At 36.1% G+C, this 18,087-nt stretch overlaps 1 protein-coding gene across 1 annotated transcript in view; it reads left to right on the top strand.

Moving 5' to 3' along the window:
• The window catches only part of ANKS1B (ankyrin repeat and sterile alpha motif domain containing 1B), a 1,587,094-nt gene that overhangs the window by 1,013,601 nt on the left and 555,406 nt on the right, over positions 1 to 18,087 (top strand). The window contains 1 exon segment of the mRNA XM_049782864.1: positions 2,961 to 3,067. Within this exon segment, the coding sequence (XP_049638821.1) occupies positions 2,961 to 3,067 (107 nt within the window).

Genomic DNA, 18,087 nt, shown 5'->3' with positions numbered 1-18,087 from the left:
AGGCCACACCTGGTGGTACTCAGGGGTTACTCCTGGCTCTGTTCTCAGGAATCCTTCCAGGCAGGCTCAGGAGACCAATGGGGATGCCAGGGATTAAGTCCTGGTCAGCTGGAAGCAAGGCAAACACCCTATTTGCTTTGCTATAGCTCTGGTCTCAAAGTTCCTAGTTATTTTATAAATAAATTCCATATACATAAATGGATATAATCAATCTCACCACACTGCCTAAGACATGGTATAGCTGAGTATAGCTATTAAGGTCTTTCGATCCTTTTAACCTGACTTTGGGCAGTAGAAACATTTAAATGGAATCTAAATGCTTTCCTAATAATGTTTTATAATACTTTAAAATTTTAAGTTTTCAAAAAGTATTTCAGATGGGAAGAAAAAGTACAGCAGGTAAGGCATTTGTCTTGCATATAGCTGACCTGAATTCAATCCCCAATAGCCCATATGGTCCCCCGAGCATGCCAAAAGTTATCCCTGAGACAGAAAACTATGAGTATTCTCTGAATGGACCAAAACAAAAAAAGGAAGAATACTTTTCCAGATGCTGTGAGAAATATGCTTATATAGTAGTAAAATAGATTTGAAACCCAGTCTAGTATTCTCAAGAGGCTTACCTCTTGAGAAAATACTTTAACTAAGCTACAGAACATGCATCCAATTTTTCTGTTATCCCTTCCCACTGCATGCCAGCTCTTTTTCTCAGAATTTATATATTTTTCCCATCAACATGAGAATTAGAGAGCTGGAAAGAGTCTAGCTGATATGGTGCTTGATTTGCACATTGCTGACCCTAGTTCTAACTTCATCACATGGTCCGAGTTCCCCATCATTAGTGAACCTTGAACATAGAGCCAGGAATAAGTGTGGTCCAAAAGCTAAAGAGAGAAAAAACAGAAATAGAATGACTGAAGAGTTAAGAATACATTCTACTAGTGTTCTCTCTAAACTATGCTTTGTATAGCTGTCTGGACTCTGCAATAACACCCCTTTTGAGCTACCTCACAAGTCCCTGAAGTTTGTTTAGAAACCAACTAAAACCATTAAAGAGGTTTCAAAAAGGGAGTGAGTCATTATCAAAACCATATACTAGATTATTCTGATACCCACTAATTAATCACTTGCTGAATCAAAGTATTAATGACCATTCCAGAAACTGAGAAGTGGAGACAGGATTGAGACCAAGACTGAGAAAGGAGGGAGCACTAGAACTTGTAAAGTGATGTCAGTAGTGAATGAGAGAGTACAAACTGTTAGAAGTTTAATCTCTTTATCCCAGGGATGTAAAACAATGTTCTAAAGAAGAGGAACAGAAACAGAATAGTTTGAGATAGAGAAGAAAAATGTTTCATTTAGTCAATGAATATTTATTGAGCACTTACTGTATGCCAAGCACTGTTCCATGGAGACTTATCTTTAATTTTTAGAACACTTACTGTGGAAAATGCACAGTTAGTAATCTATGACTCCAAAGACAGAATTGTAGCCAGTATGTAGGAGTCGGTTATATATAAAATACCTTTCTATAAATGGAGGCTTCTGGATGAGTAGTGAGAGTGCTGTTGTAGGCAGTATGCAAGCCCAAGTTTGGTGAAATCCTCCAGGAACCCTAAGGAAAGGGATTCTTGATTCAGAGGAAGCCTTTTTGCAAGAGTTTTTTTTCCAATTATCTAGTCCTATTATTAATCTATGGTTTCTCTGAGTTATTAAATAAATTACTCAGTCTGTCTACCATTCAGTAAAATTCACACATTTACATCTGTTATTCTTGAAGTATTTTTGGTTAGGACTTTTTCTTTCCTAAAAAAATATTTTTTATCTATCCAGTAATGTTGCCTTTCAAGCTAATTTAGAATGGTATACCTGATAGACTGCATTATACATTTTAGAGAGGAAAATAACTTCTTGTGCCTAATAATATTTTTGTTCAGAAGAAAAGCCCTGCAAATGTGAAATGAATTATCTTAACTTTAAAATTGTCATGTAGCTTCTATATTTTGCAGAAACTCAAAAGGGGGAGATTACTGAGAGGTTCGTTTTGGAATGGCATGTTAAAAGAAAGAGAATAATGATTCTCTAAACACTGGAAAGCTTTAGATCAGAAACATTTCTCTGTGCTGCTTTTAAAAAAAGAAGAAAGGAAAGGGGGGGAATAAAAGGGAAAAGGGAACCTGGAGTGAGATCCGTTATAAGCTATAGTTAAAACTTTGCATTTTCTGGTGTCTTTTGAAACGTAAAATTCCACAACAAATAACTCTGAAACGTATAACCAGTATGAAGATTCAATTCAGATGGAAGCACTTTGGTTTGCTTTTGAATCTTGCTATTTTCTGCATTTGTTTTGACTGCTCTCATCATTCAAGATTGACGCTTGGATGGGTGTGTAGGAGGAAGCAGCAGCAGCAGGCTTACAGCTTGCAGACAAAAAAAAAATCTGCCTTATCTGATGGCTATTATTGAAAATGCGAGGTGTAGCCAGGGCTGGGTAATGAAGGGGAGAGAGCGAGGGGGAGCAAGGAGCATGGAGCTGCATACTGATGAGTGTAGGAGTACTTGATAAAGAGAATTCTGGCTGCTGGCCGTGCATTGCTCATTGTGGAGTACTCCAACAATCACATAGAACGCAGACCAGCCTAAGCTGACAGCTTGATATGCCTTCTTCTGCTGCCTGGTTTTGGGGGCTGTATGACGTACTGGTCGGTAGTAAAGATTAATATGTAAGAAATGTGGAGCTAGGATCAAGTCATACTCCACAGCCTGCCTTGCAAACTATGTTTTACTTCTGACTTTGCTCTCTTGCTGAGAACATTAATCTGTCAAGCTGGCGGGCTCCTTTGATAGCAATTTTCCCAGGAGCATGATGTGGCAATGCCACCTCTCAGCCCAGGACTACCGCTATTACCCTGTGGACGGCTACTCCCTGCTAAAACGCTTCCCTCTTCATCCTCTTACAGGACCCAGATGCCCTGTTCAAACAGTGGGACAATGGTTGGAAAGCATTGGGCTACCTCAGTACGAGAACCACCTGATGGCTAATGGATTTGACAATGTGCAGTTTATGGTAAGACGCTCTCTGTGTCCACGGAGCTGCCTTTTGTCTGTCTTTGCTTCTTATGTGTCTTACATGGCTCAGAGGCAGCCTGATGTGCACCAAAACGGATTAGTTTTATATCGGTAACTGCATCAAAATATCGGATGCCCTTAGGACTGAAGTTACTGTGTACAGAGAGACACTTGCCAAAAAATAAGATCTATAGGCATCCATATACCTGTGTGTTTATGTAAATTAACTGGTGGGCATAATGTATATTCAGTGCAAGAAGATGTCCATTTATATTCTCACTGTCATTCTTTGTGTGATTTTTTAAATACATTTGTAATCACAGGATGCTCAGATTATAACATTCGCCAGATAATTCTCGACTCCTAAGCGATATTATTTCATTTGAGCATCAGCATAGAGTGATTAATTAGATAATTTGTTGTGTCAGCAATGTAAAGAACCATTTTTCCCCTGATAATTGTTCTAAACAGTTAAAATTCTGTGAACAATCTTCAGTTAATTAGCAAACTGCTTTAGCTCGTCAATGATGGAGAGTACTGGCTCATTGAGGAGCAATGAGGTTTTGTTTATTACTTTAGGTGGGAAACAGGTACTCCCCTCAAAGAACCGTCAATATTTAGAAAGAGGAGCTAAGTACCTTCCTGTACTTCTGAATAAGGTGCTGTATGCATGGGTATTGCAACTTCTCTGTGATCAAGAGAAGTGAGGAAGAAGAATGGGGGCATGGACAGACCCATAAGACTGCTTTCTAATCATCTACACGCCTCCCCCATTCTTATCAGTGTCCCTTGCTAAGTTACGTCACTGTCCTTATTACCTTGTAACCTTTCCTTGCTTTTAGGGACCAACATGCAAATTACTTATTACTAAATATAGAAATAGATACATAACATCATGTGTACAACATGAATAGCCTACATAAAAAAAACGAAACAGCAGTTATAAATAAAATGAACAAAATACTGAGAACTAGTCATATATTTTATGGTCTACAATTCTTTTTTTCAAGATTAAGTTGACTATTACAGATTTTAAAAAGTATTCAAATTATGAAACTTCTGTCTCCTAAAAATATGTATTCCCCATAAAATATTAAAAAGGTGCTCACAGATATATGTTTGACACAAAAGTTCTAAATAAATGTACCTCTTGGACTTCTTTAAGTCTGGATTTGTTTTTGATAATGATATATGCAGCTACTGTTCTCATGCTTTAGCAGACTGTCACTGAGATATTATGGATATTGAAATAGAAAAAGTGAGAGTTTCTCCATTGCTATGAGAGACTTTGAATGCTGTTTAAATTTAGGACACTTAAACAGATGGCACTCAGAATTAGAGGAATTACCAAACAGAATCAAGGACTTTTCAGCATTATTCCTACTTACCACACATTTCCACAATTCATTTAATCTTTTCCCCCATCTATACCTGAAATATGCTTTTCTCATTCCCACTCCTCAACCCTTCCTCCAGGTTTATTCTGGTCCCATGAAAAGTTAGGTAGATCTTTGGGCTCTCTAGGTTATTGTGCTACTCTCAAAGATTTTAATTCAGCATAATTTTTCTCTGAATGTTAAACACTTGTGAGCAAATATAATTTCTTTTTTTCAGAGCCTTGGACTGAAAGGTTAATCAAACAGGTTTTGAATAAGCATTTGAAAACCATAAAAAAAAGCATTCATGAATGAATTATTTATGAGCATTCCAGAGTGTATCCAAGAGGTAGAAATCCTGTACATATGTGACAAAACCAAGGTCTAATCTCCAGAGAGTAGTCTTTATTCAAAGTACTATACATACTTTTCTAGAAAATAAGAAAATATAGTGAAGCATGAGTTTAATTAAATACATTTTATGAACCATAATTAATTTTTAAACTTTGAATTATTATTTTGAGGAGATAAATGTAAAAGGTGAATCAAATTCTAAAATTATCAAGTATTGCTTTATGTGCTGCTGTACACTATTTGCTCCTAGTATAATAAAAAATCATTTTGTTTATTTCTAAGATTATTAAACTTGATAATCTAATTTTTAATAATGAACAAAAGTGCACTAATAGTCAGCTCACTTTAAAAATAAGAATTTATTAATGTGGTTAAAAAATCAAGTAGACGCGCTTAGCCTCCAATCTGTATCACATTCTAGCTTTTGTTTGTTTTATTGGTTTTTTTCGTTTTTGTTTTTTGTTTTTGAAGCACGTTCTGACCTGCATTAATTCATTCTGTTACCTAAGCAACAAGCGCCACACTCCTATTAATTATGATGTAGTGCAGGTCTTATTAGCTTTTTAGAACAAAACTGTGGAGACATCAAAAAATATAATTAATGTTGTTTGAAATATCTTAGTATATATGCATAGATAGACTTTATTTACAAAGCATTCTTAAGAGTTAAATTTTCATTTAGTCAATACCCCATTGGTGAATGAATGAGATTTCTAAGGGCCCATATAAGTAAGTTTTCAAGTATTTATTGACAGCTAAAAAAATATTTTTTGCTAACTCTGTTCCACATACTCATACATTATATGGGTGGTTTATTTACATGATATGATTAACTTTTATAAAGATTCCTTATGTAAATTCTTAGATAGTTTTAGAAAAGAAGGACCTCCCATTTCACATGACTTTCCTATATAAATAGCATCAAATTTTCATTGACCTGATAAAAACAACCATTTAAATATTTCAGTAACATATTGAGACCCAAATACAAAGTTAAACTTGTGAAGCAGAAAAATAAATTTTCTGAAAGGGTAAGACTAATAACCTCCACGATGAATTTATATTCAAATATTTAGGAAATTTTTTATAAAGTCACTGAAATATAAAAGAAAGAGAGAGAAAGAGAGAGAGGAAAGAGGGAGGGAAGGGAGGAAGGAAGGAAGGGAGGAAGAAAGGAGGGAGGGAGGAAGGGAGGAAGGAAGGAAGGAAGGGAGGAAGAAAGGAGGGAGGGAGGGAGGGAGGGAGGGAGGGAGGAAGGAAGGAAGGAAGGAAGGAAGGAAGGAAGGAAGGAAGGAAGGAAGGAAGGAAGGAAGGAAGGAAGGAAGGAAGGAAGGAAGGAAGGAAGGAAGGAAGGAAGGAAGGAAGGAAGATGAAAAAGAAAGAAAAAGAAAAAGACCTACCACACTCCTACATCTTTCTTTCCATGAATTAGCTGGGCTTTTAGTGGAATAAGTGGCTTTATTATCCAAAATGTGACTATAATTTTACAAATTCAGGCCAGCTGCTATGATCTCATATTTGACCCCTAAAATCATTTTTTTCATCTACTTGCACTTAAATTTGTTGGTTCCTGAAAGTCAATGCAAAAATGGAAGCATTTCTAAACCTGTGCAACAGTTTAATTACAAAAATAAGCAGCATTAACCCTGAAGTGGAATAAGTGTGAAAGTAAGACTTCTCATTTCCACTATCTTGCTTCTCTATAATTCAGTTTAATCAACTGTGAAAATCAATCTAATGAGGGAAGTAGGAGAAATGTACTTTGGGGTTGTTATTTAATATTTTGAGCTCTTTAAAGATGCAGTGTACATTATTGGTGCTGGCAGAACTATTAATTGTTCTTGTAGATCTTATTAGCCTAAGAAGGAGAATGATTGCTTATACAGCAGAAAGTCAGAAAGGAGGACAAGTATTGAAATGAGCATTTCAAAAATATATATACTTTCAGGAAAAATAATATCCAAAATTCCCTTCTGGTGCTGCTAGAGAAAATACTCATTTCTTTCACCTGGAAGTGACTCTGATTACATCTGTAAGCATGAAAATATGCTGTCTCGTTTTCTAATCTTGCAGTAATGCAACTGCCTTTACCAAAAGCTCACAACACAGGACTGAGCCTTTAATTTAGTTCTGCAATTTATTTGCATAATTCCATTTCCAAAACTACTTCAAATCACCAGATTGATCTCTGGCATGAGGAATTTATGTCATGAATCAGAAAACTTATAAAAACTGCTGAATTACATCCTAATTTAAGAATTCTTGCCACAGTTTTATTCTTTGGTACTTAAAAAGGGCAGATCTCTCAAATGTGTTTAATGGCAGTGACCCCTTTTTTCCATTTCCACTCACCTTCCTAACCCCTATAATCCTGCTGGCTCACCTACTCATATTTTTACTGTTAAGTCAGCTATGACTTGCTTCTTGGAAAATCTTCCTCTAGCTACCCTCTTTCCTTATGACATTTCTCTGCTCTTTTTTTCAGTGTCTGTTCAACTCTTGGTTGATATTTACTTCTTTATTTATATTTGTTCCCTAATTGATATTTCTCTGGGTTCTGCCACACTATTGTCTGCCCTTCCAATAGCAAAACTTTTATTCTCTTAATTCTTTCCTGCCTCAGAATGCAGGTGAGGCTGTCTTTCTAGTAAGGATTGCTGGTCTTTATTGATAAATAGCTGTTTCTATTCTTCCCCTCTTTCTGCCAGGTTTTGAATGCTGTCCAGCTATTCCACAAACATTTCCAAATCCATGCAAAAATGGTTATAATATATATGGTGGAGAAGTAATGCTCAACCAGTGTTAAGTATTACTCTAATCGAAGGGTACTTTGTAAAGCACACATTTGCTTTAGCCTCCTCTGTTTAAAAAACTTTAAGAGATCTGTTACAATGGGAGATTATATTTCCAAAATTTTATTTCCTTACTCTGACTTACATATTCAGGGACCTTTATAAACTACATAATTCTGACTTAGTTTCAGCCTCATCTATTTCTCTATTCTCTCTTAAATGAACTGCAAGATTTTGGGGAGAGTATGGATCAAATAACACAGCAGGGAGGGCCTTGCATGCAGCTAATCTGGGTTTGATCTCTGATCCCAGGTATCCCATATAGTCCCAGAGCCTGTCAGTAGTAATTTCTGAGGGCAGAGTCAGGAGTAACCTCTGAGTGCCACTAATGTGTCCCCCAAATCAAAAAAATTTTAAATAAAATAAATAAAATCCTGCAAGCTTTTCTTCTATTGTTGGGCTTTTGTGCATTCTTTGTGTGTGGAGAATGAATTTCTTCATTTTTATTTATTCTTTAGCTTCTAGTCTAGTTGCTACCTCTGTTGTTATGTTTATTATCATCTGAAGGGACATACCCAGTGGTGCTTAGGGAATACTCTCATCTTGATATTCAGGGATTGCTACTGGTGGAGTGTGGGGGACTGGAAAATGCCAGGAAAACTGCACACCAGCACATTGAACTCTCATCAGACTGAATGCCAACTCTTTAATTATAACTTCTCCCTCTATCTTCCAAATATATATTACTAGGCCTTCTTCTGGGATTCCCCTTCTTACCACTCACCATATTATGTCACAGTCTATCTGCTCTTCCTACCTCAGACACTCATGGACACTGGGACAGGAGATGGCCAGCATGGACCTCCAATAACCAGGGAGTAAATATTTTATCCTCTGAAAGGCACGTGGTCCCCATTTCAGCTCTTCACTCTGTTGTGGTACCAATGAAAATCACCATAGACAAGATACACAAGTTGCCAAAGACAAGTGTGCACAACACGGGCACACACGGGAATGAGAAAACCATAACCACAAATAAATCATGGTTTTTCCTCTTTTATTGGAACTCTTTTGTCCTACCCTCATCACACTATGCATTATGACTCACAGTAAGCATTACTTCCTCCGAGAAATATTCCTGGGAAACACAGTCTCCTCCAGCTAGGAGAACTATCTATTCTTCATCCACTGCTGGCATGAACCCTCATTAACCCTCAATTAGCTTTTGATATATTGCATTACATTTAGGTTATCTCTGAAAAATGTCTGAATCCTAGAAAATGAGTTCTTTAGAAGTAGATATAGAGTCTTTAAAAGCTTTGTGTGTGAAAAGCCTACCCACAGTGATTGGCATATAGTAGTTTCTCAATAAAATCTAATCAAATGGCTTCTGAAATTGTTTGCTGCTTTTTTTAATTTTCCCATGTCATTTCCATCATATCCTTGTATGTTAAGTATTGGTATCCCTATATTACTAATAAATAGGAAGATAAAAATTGACCAATACCACCTTGATATCAACATAAGGTCTCCTTGACTTAAATATTTCCATTCAATTCATGAAGAAGCCCTTGCAAGTCCCTTACAATCCTTACAATGGCCTTCATACCTCTGGTTAGACTGAGCTCTGAACAGGATGCTGGCCTCTCCTTCAGACTGCTCTCAGTCATAGTACTTCTGGTCCCTGGGGAAGACTTCTTTATCTCTCTTCATTTTACTTTTCTGTTTACCTGATCCTCTGTACTAGTCAGGAAGACCCCTACTTCCTCAAGACCAGAACTCTCAATATCAAACACATATATTTTTTTCTTCTTGTGATGGTTTCCTGTGATCTAATGTAGCCCTTCCCCCACTTACCATAAAAAATATAATTCTTCAATGCCCTGCTCCAAATATCTCTTCAGCAGAGATTTTCCTCTTTGATCTGGTCCCTACCACCTCTCCCATTTCATCACTTGTCACTCCTGAGTATTGGAGGTATTTAATCACTCATAAATCTCACAACTTATGCACAAAGCTTTGCTGTTGCAATCACTGCATCATACACACACTGTTCTCTGCCCAGAACACTCCCTTCTTGCAAGCCTTCTATTGGGCAGCTCAGATTGAAGAGCCTTTAACAGGAGCTTTGAAATTGCTCATAATTATTTTTATTGCTATGAATTTTCTGCTCCTTTACTTAACTCTTCACTGAGAGAGAAAAAAAACCAACAATATCTTATTCAGTGATAGTTTCTATGTCATTAGCACATAATGTGGTTTTGTGTTCATTTGCTAGGCTTTCCTGAGAAAGCATCACAGACAAAACTTCCTTGTCTCACAGTCTGGAAGCTACCAGTCTGAGATCAGGATGTCCATAGGCTTGGTTGCTCTGAGAGCTGAGCCAGGAAGAGCTGGTCTAGCAGTCTCTTGTGTTTCACAGCAAGGTGACTTTTCCTGTTTTACTTTGTGTTTTTATGTTTAAATGAGCTTTCCTTATAAAGAAACATGTCCTATTAAATTAGAACCCACTCAAAGAAGTCCTTTTAACAGGGCCACCAATGTATAAATTCTATCTCCAAGTATGGTTGCATCCTGAAGTCCTAAAACCTTCTTTTAACTTGGTCACTTTCACCTATGTATAGACTTTATCTTCAAGTATGCTTGCATTCAGATGTCCTGAGAATTAGGCTTAACAAACATATGCCGCAAGGGCACAAATCAACTCCTAATTCCCTTCAATAATTGTGTGTGCTAGTGTGTATCCTTTACTGATTATCCCTCACATTGCCATGTGACCACATTAGTGGTCATTCAAAACATTTGTTTGATTATATTGAAGTCTATAATTGAATTTACATGAGATTTAAAATATCTAGAGAATCTGATAGTACTTTTTCATAAAAATGATAAGTTCAATTTCATAATAATAGAATTTTATGAATTAGGATATTATTGTATGTATATTCTGGTATGTATCTACCAATACATATAGATAGATATGTATTAACCAGGATACTATTTTATATTATATATGTATCTTAGTACATAGAAGGTCACTGTGATATGAAAACTGTCAAAATTAAACTCAAGGGTTTTTTACCTCTATAGTCATATACTCTTTTTTTATTATACTCTGTTGCCCCTAAATAAAGCATGTTCATAGAAAATATTCATTCACATTTTTTCTCCTAATCATTGATAATTAATAAAAAAAGCCCAAGGAAAAAAATAAATAGTATATATTTTATAAGGAAAGCAAACTTAACTATTTGAATAATAAAGTTGCTATTCTTGAAAAATATTACATATATATTTTTAAACAGTATACAATATATTTGCCTCACCAATGTAGCAATTTTTCTTTTCTTTTTTAAATGGATTGAATAAGCATGAACTATAAAGTTATTTATGATTGAGTTTCATGTGTACAATACTCAAATATCAATCCCTTCCCAGTATCATTTCTTTTCACCAGTGTCCTTAGATCCCTCCTATGTCCCCCTAATCTGATTCTATGGCAAACACTTCTTCCTTTCTCTTTTTTCCTTTTAAGTACTGTGGTTTAAATACTGTTACTGAAAGGGTGTCATGGATAGCACTTTACATTCTTTCAGCACACAGTTCACACCCAAAATAACCCTATCTATGTCATACTGGTCAGTGATAGACCCTCTCCTTCTGAGAAGATCCCTTCCCTAACCTACACCCTCCCCTCACCATATCTATGGTGAGCTTCCTACTAAGGACCTAATCTTCTGCACTTTTTCTTCCTTTTTTCTTTTCTTTTCTTTTCTTTTCTTTTCTTTTCTTTTCTTTTCTTTTCTTTTCTTTTCTTTGTTGTTGTTGTTGTTGTTTAGGTCTTTTTCTTTTTTAAATCACATCCAGCAATGCTCAGGGCTTACTTCTGACTCTATGCTCAAGAATTACTCCTAGCAGGATCTGGGGACCATATGGATAGCATGGTTCCAGTTCTGCAAATGATAGACTTAATTACAAAGATATTAACTATCTGGACCAGAGAAATTATGATTAAAAATCAGATTAATCTAAGTCTAAAGGCAAAAACATGCGTTAAGAGTATCAGAAGTAATACATATGGGTGACCTGAGAAAGGTATGGGCATCAGCATTTCTTTTTCTTGGAGAGAAGAAGATTCAGATAAGAACAAGAAAAAGCTGAAAGAGAAATAAGCCAGCACAACTAATAAACTTCCTACCATATCATAAAATACAGAGACAGAGCCAGCAAAACTATCTTCAGACCATAAGAACTTCTGAGTTGGTATCAGTCTATCTGGGAGCTCTGTGTGCACATTGAGCACTTCTCAATGCTCAGTGCTTATTAACTTGATTTGTTCTTCAGCTTAAATTTTCCTAAAGATAATACATTGTTGTTATAAACAGCTACCAATTTGATTCCCAAGAAAACTAAACTCAATCTAGAGAGGCATACAGCAGTATCTACAGGTCATTATGTGCTTGTCCCTGACCTCATCCCAGGCTTCCTAATAAGATCTAAATGTAACTTGCATGTCATAGACATTGTACGCTATCCAATTTATTCAAGAATATATGATCTGGGGCCAGCGTGGTGGGACTAGAGGTAAGGTGCCTGCCTTGCCTGTGCTAGCCTAGGACGGATCTAGGTTCGATCCCCTGGCACGATTTCTGAGCTCATAGCCAGGTGTAACCCCTGAGCATCACCAGGTGTGGCCCAAAAACCAAAAAAAAAATATCTAAAAGAGTATTTAGAAACTAAAAGTCTCATACCTCCACTTATATATTACAGAGACATGTTCAGGAAGAGAAAAAATACAATGAATAATTGATACAGGCTTCTGAATATCATTGATTTTTTTTTTGCCCACAGAGTCCACAGCATTAAATTTTAGATTGTTAATTTTACTTCTCAGGAGATCAAAGATGATGATGATTTATATCCAAGTCATTTGGAAACCTCATGGATTTATAAGCCAATATCTGCATAGATGGCTGGCAATAATTAGGTTTATCTTTTCATAGTTTTGAAGATCTTAGAAAAAGAAATCTCTCAAGCTTATTTGACAGAGTTCTACTTAACAATCTCTTATCAAAAATAGTCACTCTAGAAAGTCTATATTGAGGATTTAGTGTATAACTCTATAACTTTGAACCCCATTGGTTTGGTTGCCTATTATTCCAAAACAAATGAATAGGAACATGAACACTAGCCAAGGTATCCTCCAGAAACCCCTCTCTTCCAAAAGGAAGCAAAGTTTTCTTGAATTCATTCCAATGTAATCATTTACCACTGCTGAATTAAAAAAAATAGTGAGGTTTGGGATGAGTTCAATAGGATGAGGTTAGGGTATCGGATCAAAAAACGTAATCCACTTTCTTCAGTAAGTGATTATGTTTAGTGGAACTCTGAATATCATATTAAATTCTTATTATAGCTTATAGTCTTTTTTCTTCTGATCTCTTAGGCACTGTAATTACAGTACTGTTAATAGTAGTGATTCAGGCATACAGTGTTCCAACACCATATCCATCACCAATATACCTCTGGCAATGCCCCTAGATATTTTTCTCTCCTAACCCACCCCCATTGACAAACTCAGTTTTGTAGGCCAACTCTCAGGGACTGTTCCATTGACCATTTGTCATTCCCTTACTATGTTTATGTACATTCCACATATGGTCTAGAAAGGGCCTTAATCTCACATTTTGCCTATTCCCTCTGACTGACTTTACTCAGCATGATACACTCTAGTTCCAACTATGTAGTAGAAAATTGCAATATTTCATTTTTATTGTAGCTTAATCATATTACATTGTGTATATAAACTAGTTTCTTTATCTTCCAGTGTGTTCTTGGGCACTTGGATTGTTTCCAAACTTTAGCTACTCTGAATAGCACTGTTATGGACACAGGAATACAAATACCTTTTATGGAGTTTAATGTTCTTAATATAATTTTATGTTCTTTAATGTAATTTTTGAGTTAAAGAAACTCAAAAAGATACATAAAAGTTGTATTTTGGGATCATATAAAAGCCCAATTATTAAATTTTTGAGAAAGCTCCCTTTTATTTTCCATAAAAACTGAATCATGTTACTTCCCCACCAATCATGGATTAGGGTTCTTTTTTCCTGGCATATACCTCAGCCCTGGTTGTCCATATTATTTTGTCATGTACCAACCTCACTGGCATAAAATTATAGTCAAAATGATTGCTTTGAATTTCTCTTATAGTAAGTGATGAAGAGAATATTTTCATGTACTTATTGGCCTTCTGTATATCTTCTTTGAGAAAGTGGGGCCGGGCGGTGGCGCTGGAGGTAAGGTGCCTGCCTTGCCTGCGCTAGCCTAGGACGGACCGCGGTTCGATCCCCTGGCGTCCCATATGGTCCCCCAAGCCAGGAGCGACTTCTGAGCGCATAGCCAGGAGTAACCCCTGAGCGTCAAATGGGTGTGGCCCAAAAACCAAAAAAAAAAAAAAAAAAAAAAAAAGAGAAAGTATCTGTTCTGATCTTCTCCCTGTTTTTGATGTTGTTTATTTTCTGTTGTTTAGCTTTGTGTGAGTGCTGTAGATTTTATATATTAGTCCTTTGTCAAATGCTGTAGTACTATTAAAACTCACATATATATTATTTTTATTTTAATTAAACCATAATTTTAAATAAATATATTCAATTTTAATTCTAACATGAACAGTATGGTATTTAATAATCTTCTCTGTAATTTCTGGTAATAACCTGGTATTTTAAAAACCTCAATTTTATATCTGCTTTTGATGCTACTCACTCTTCTTCCACAAGCAAGTTTCTCAGAAATAGAATTTATACTTAGTGGCTTTATTTTCAATTCAATACAATCAGGTCACAATCAATTAACCTCCATCAACATTCTGAAATTATCCAACTAAATATATTCATTACAATTCCTATTTATTCCATCTTCTGAAGTCTTTGTTTCTACTCCACTCCTGCCTGCCTTTGGTTCAATATCTGTGACATCTCCTGCTCTTGGTGCCCATCCCTTATCTGGCTCCCTGGAGGCCTCTCTACTTTTCTCTGGGGCCTAAAACTTAGGCTTTTTCCTCTTCTCACTCTACCTCTAAGAAGATCTCAAGAAAGTCAAACAATGTCTTTCTATATGTAACAGATCTTGAATTGTCTTTTTGGGGGATAAAGAGGGCAGCAGCGATAATCAGGAGCTACTCCCAGGCATGTGCATAAGGCTGAATCCCAGTGGCACTCAGGGATCATGTGCTGTCAGTATTAAGCTCACCTTTGTTTAGTTTTTGTTTTTATTTTACCTCAAAGTACCCGAAAATGAAAGGAGTCTTCACTCTAAACTTACCCCATAAAAAGCTAAATAATTAGGTGAAATGATGATAAGACATCAAGTGAGATGAGATCAGAGAGTCACTACCACATTTGGCAACACAGAAGATGGTGGGAACGTGACAGAAGCACATTCACAGAGTAGGAGGGAAAAAAACAGTGTTTTATTGTCTTAAAGAAGCAACAGACAACCTTTAAGGAAGTTTTTCTGGGAACGGGAACACTGAAATGAGCAAGGAACTAAAGAATAATCTGAGGACTAAAGAAAGAAATTTCTAAGTGAGAAACATTAGAATCATGTCTAACCACTCAACAAAAAGATCATTTAGAAAAGGAGATGTGTGTGCTTTTGAAGAAGAAAGAGGAGTAGGTTAGATAATACAAGCAAGAGAAACTGAGATCGCAACAGATCTAGACAGAAGTGTCCAAGTTGTCTGATGGGGAGAGAATAAAAAGCAGAGGTGATTAACGTAATGGTTTATATTGAGAAGATTTATGGAATTTGGAAGAAGATTCTTCTTATGATTTATATTTCTTAGTAATTATATTAAGGGTATGAAATATTTAAGGATAGAGAAGATATTAAGGAGTCATATCATAACATAAAAAAGTAATTTACTAGGAAAATGTAGTACAGTTACAGGATTTAGATGAGGACTTAGTTGAGATTTAAATCATTATGCTCAAGAGGAATCGAAAAGGCAATGAGTTCATGATATAACATTACTTTCCTGGTCTCTCTCCTTCTCAAGTATTATGACATTATGGAATATGTACCTTTACCTCTCTAGGTGTTCTTTTCCAAGTGCAAATAGGATACCTTGCTCCCTATCTCACAAAGTGGTGGAACAATTAGTTTAAAGCTAACTGCATGCAACAGACAATGAATCATAATAGCAACAAGAATTCTTTCATTTAACTAGCAAGACACTTTGGAATTATAGCAGGTCTGAAAAATTATTCCATGTCATTTCATTTTAAGATTTAAATGTGCACTTTTACCACAATAAAATTTTAAAAAAATGATTTAGATGTGGGGGGAAATGTTTCCTGATTTAGACCTCTGTCTCTGTAGATTATGCACATACTCTCATGTCTGCTTAGGTTTCTGTTTTTTGGGATACTCCAGTTTCCTCCCACATCTCAAAGATATGAATGCACATTGGGTTCATTGGAATGTCTAGATTGTTCCTAGGGAGTGTGGTGAGTATAGAGGTGTATATGATTAAAAGATCCCTACCCGTAAGTTGTTTGCTTCCTACCTTTCTGGGATAGGATGGTAAAGTGAATAGATGCTCGAATACAGAGTTTATTTGCTATTATGAGATGTGTGTAGCATTGTTAATTGAGTTTTTTGTTTTTTTTTGGGGGGGTTGGTCCACACCCGGGGGTACTCAGGGGTTACTCCTGGCTCTTTGGTCAGAATTTGCTCCTGGCAGGCTCAGAGGACCATATGGGATGCTGCGAATCAAACCCGGGTCCATCCAGTTCAGCAGCCTGCAGGCAAATGCCAGCCCCATGTTGTTAATAAGTTTTATAGTGCAACATTACCATGAATATGCCATAAGAACCTAATTCTTATTTATACTTTTAGGTGCATGGTAAAATTGGTTTAATCAGACAATGTTTCTTATCTAGTCCCCAATTTCCAAGAACCTACTTAATAAGAGCTTACTGTACCAAAAATGCAATATATACATAAATTGCCACAAGTTTTATTATACATGCCCTTATAATATCCTGGGTGCACGGAAAATGCTTGCAATGAGTTATGTTAGGATTGCCAAAATATCCATCATCTACCTATCTCAGAGATCTTATACCAAATAACTAAAGAAAGCTGCAAAGTTCTTTTAATTCTTTTTAATTAGTTTGTTCATCAAGGTTCCCCACGGTCCTTGATTGACAGGCTATGCATACTCAAAGAACTCAGCCTTTTCGAGCTTTGTGGCTAGGTGGTAGAGCCTACTGTTAGCAGAGAAATGTTGTACTTCTAAGGAAAAGGAATGCATTGGTGCTATACTTTTAAAAAATTCTCAAGGACACTCACCTGCTCACAGCAATAAAATGTTCTGTTAACTACGGTTGATCAAATTGTGATTAATTTTTATGAGAATATTGGAATACTCAGGGGTATAGTAACTTTTGTCCTCAGGACAATTAGCTTAAACTTGCATTCAAACTATAATATATTAGCAAATACTATGAAGGATATTAATAAATCAGGTTATGGAGACTTCTGGCACTTTAGCTATTTTTTTCTCATTTTTTTTTCAGCCACACCCGGTGATGCCCACACCTGGCTGTGTTCAAGGATTGATTCTGGTCATACTCAGGGCTTACATTTAGCATTGTTTGGGGCTTACTTCTGGTGCTTCACTCAAGGTTCACTGTTTTTAAGTCCTGGCAGGGCTCAGGGAACCATATGCAGAGCTGGGGATCAAATACAGATCAGTTATACACAAGGCAAGTGTTTTGTCTGATGCACCATATCTTTAGCCCTGACTCTAGCCTTTTTAAATATATGTGTATGCTTCAAATCTGCATCTCTCATCACTTAATATGCTGATAATCTAAAGCATAAAGTAAAGTAAAGATTCTTAAAGGAGCTCCTAGGAAAATATTTTTGAATGAATATCTTGGATATTTATCCATTTATTCCTATGAAAATAACTTTTGAGTAACTTCTAATTTTGGTAGTGACTATAGAGAGGCATAAGCTACTCAGTGAGCTCAGACTAACACACTTAATAGCTGAATACAGAGCAACAGTATGTTATCACAACCTAAAATGTAACAATGCAAGATATGAGTATAGATTAATTTCTATAAATTATGAAAAATAATTGATCTTTTTAAACTTGCATGATCAGAAAAATCTCTTTGGAGGAAGTGAGCTTGGAAAAAATGGTAATGAGTGTGATGGGTTTGGTTAGAAACAGTGAAGAAAAAGGCCAATGACATAAAATTTAATGAAATCATGAGCCAAGGTAGAGATACTGCGAAGTTATTATAGTGTGACAAGAATAAAAGAGAGACATACCTGGCAATAATCCTAGGGATCTGGTAATGCCTCTATGAATGAAAGCATTACATACATACCTCATGAAATTTTGGTTCCAACACTACACATCCACCATATGGAAAAACAGTTTAATGAGCCATCTCTGTGCTCAGATAGGCACA

Source organism: Suncus etruscus, chromosome 11 (assembly GCF_024139225.1).
Source record: "Suncus etruscus isolate mSunEtr1 chromosome 11, mSunEtr1.pri.cur, whole genome shotgun sequence".
NCBI lineage: Eukaryota > Metazoa > Chordata > Mammalia > Eulipotyphla > Soricidae > Suncus > Suncus etruscus.
Note: the sequence above shows the minus strand (reverse complement) of the source record. Positions and strands in the feature narration are given on the sequence as shown.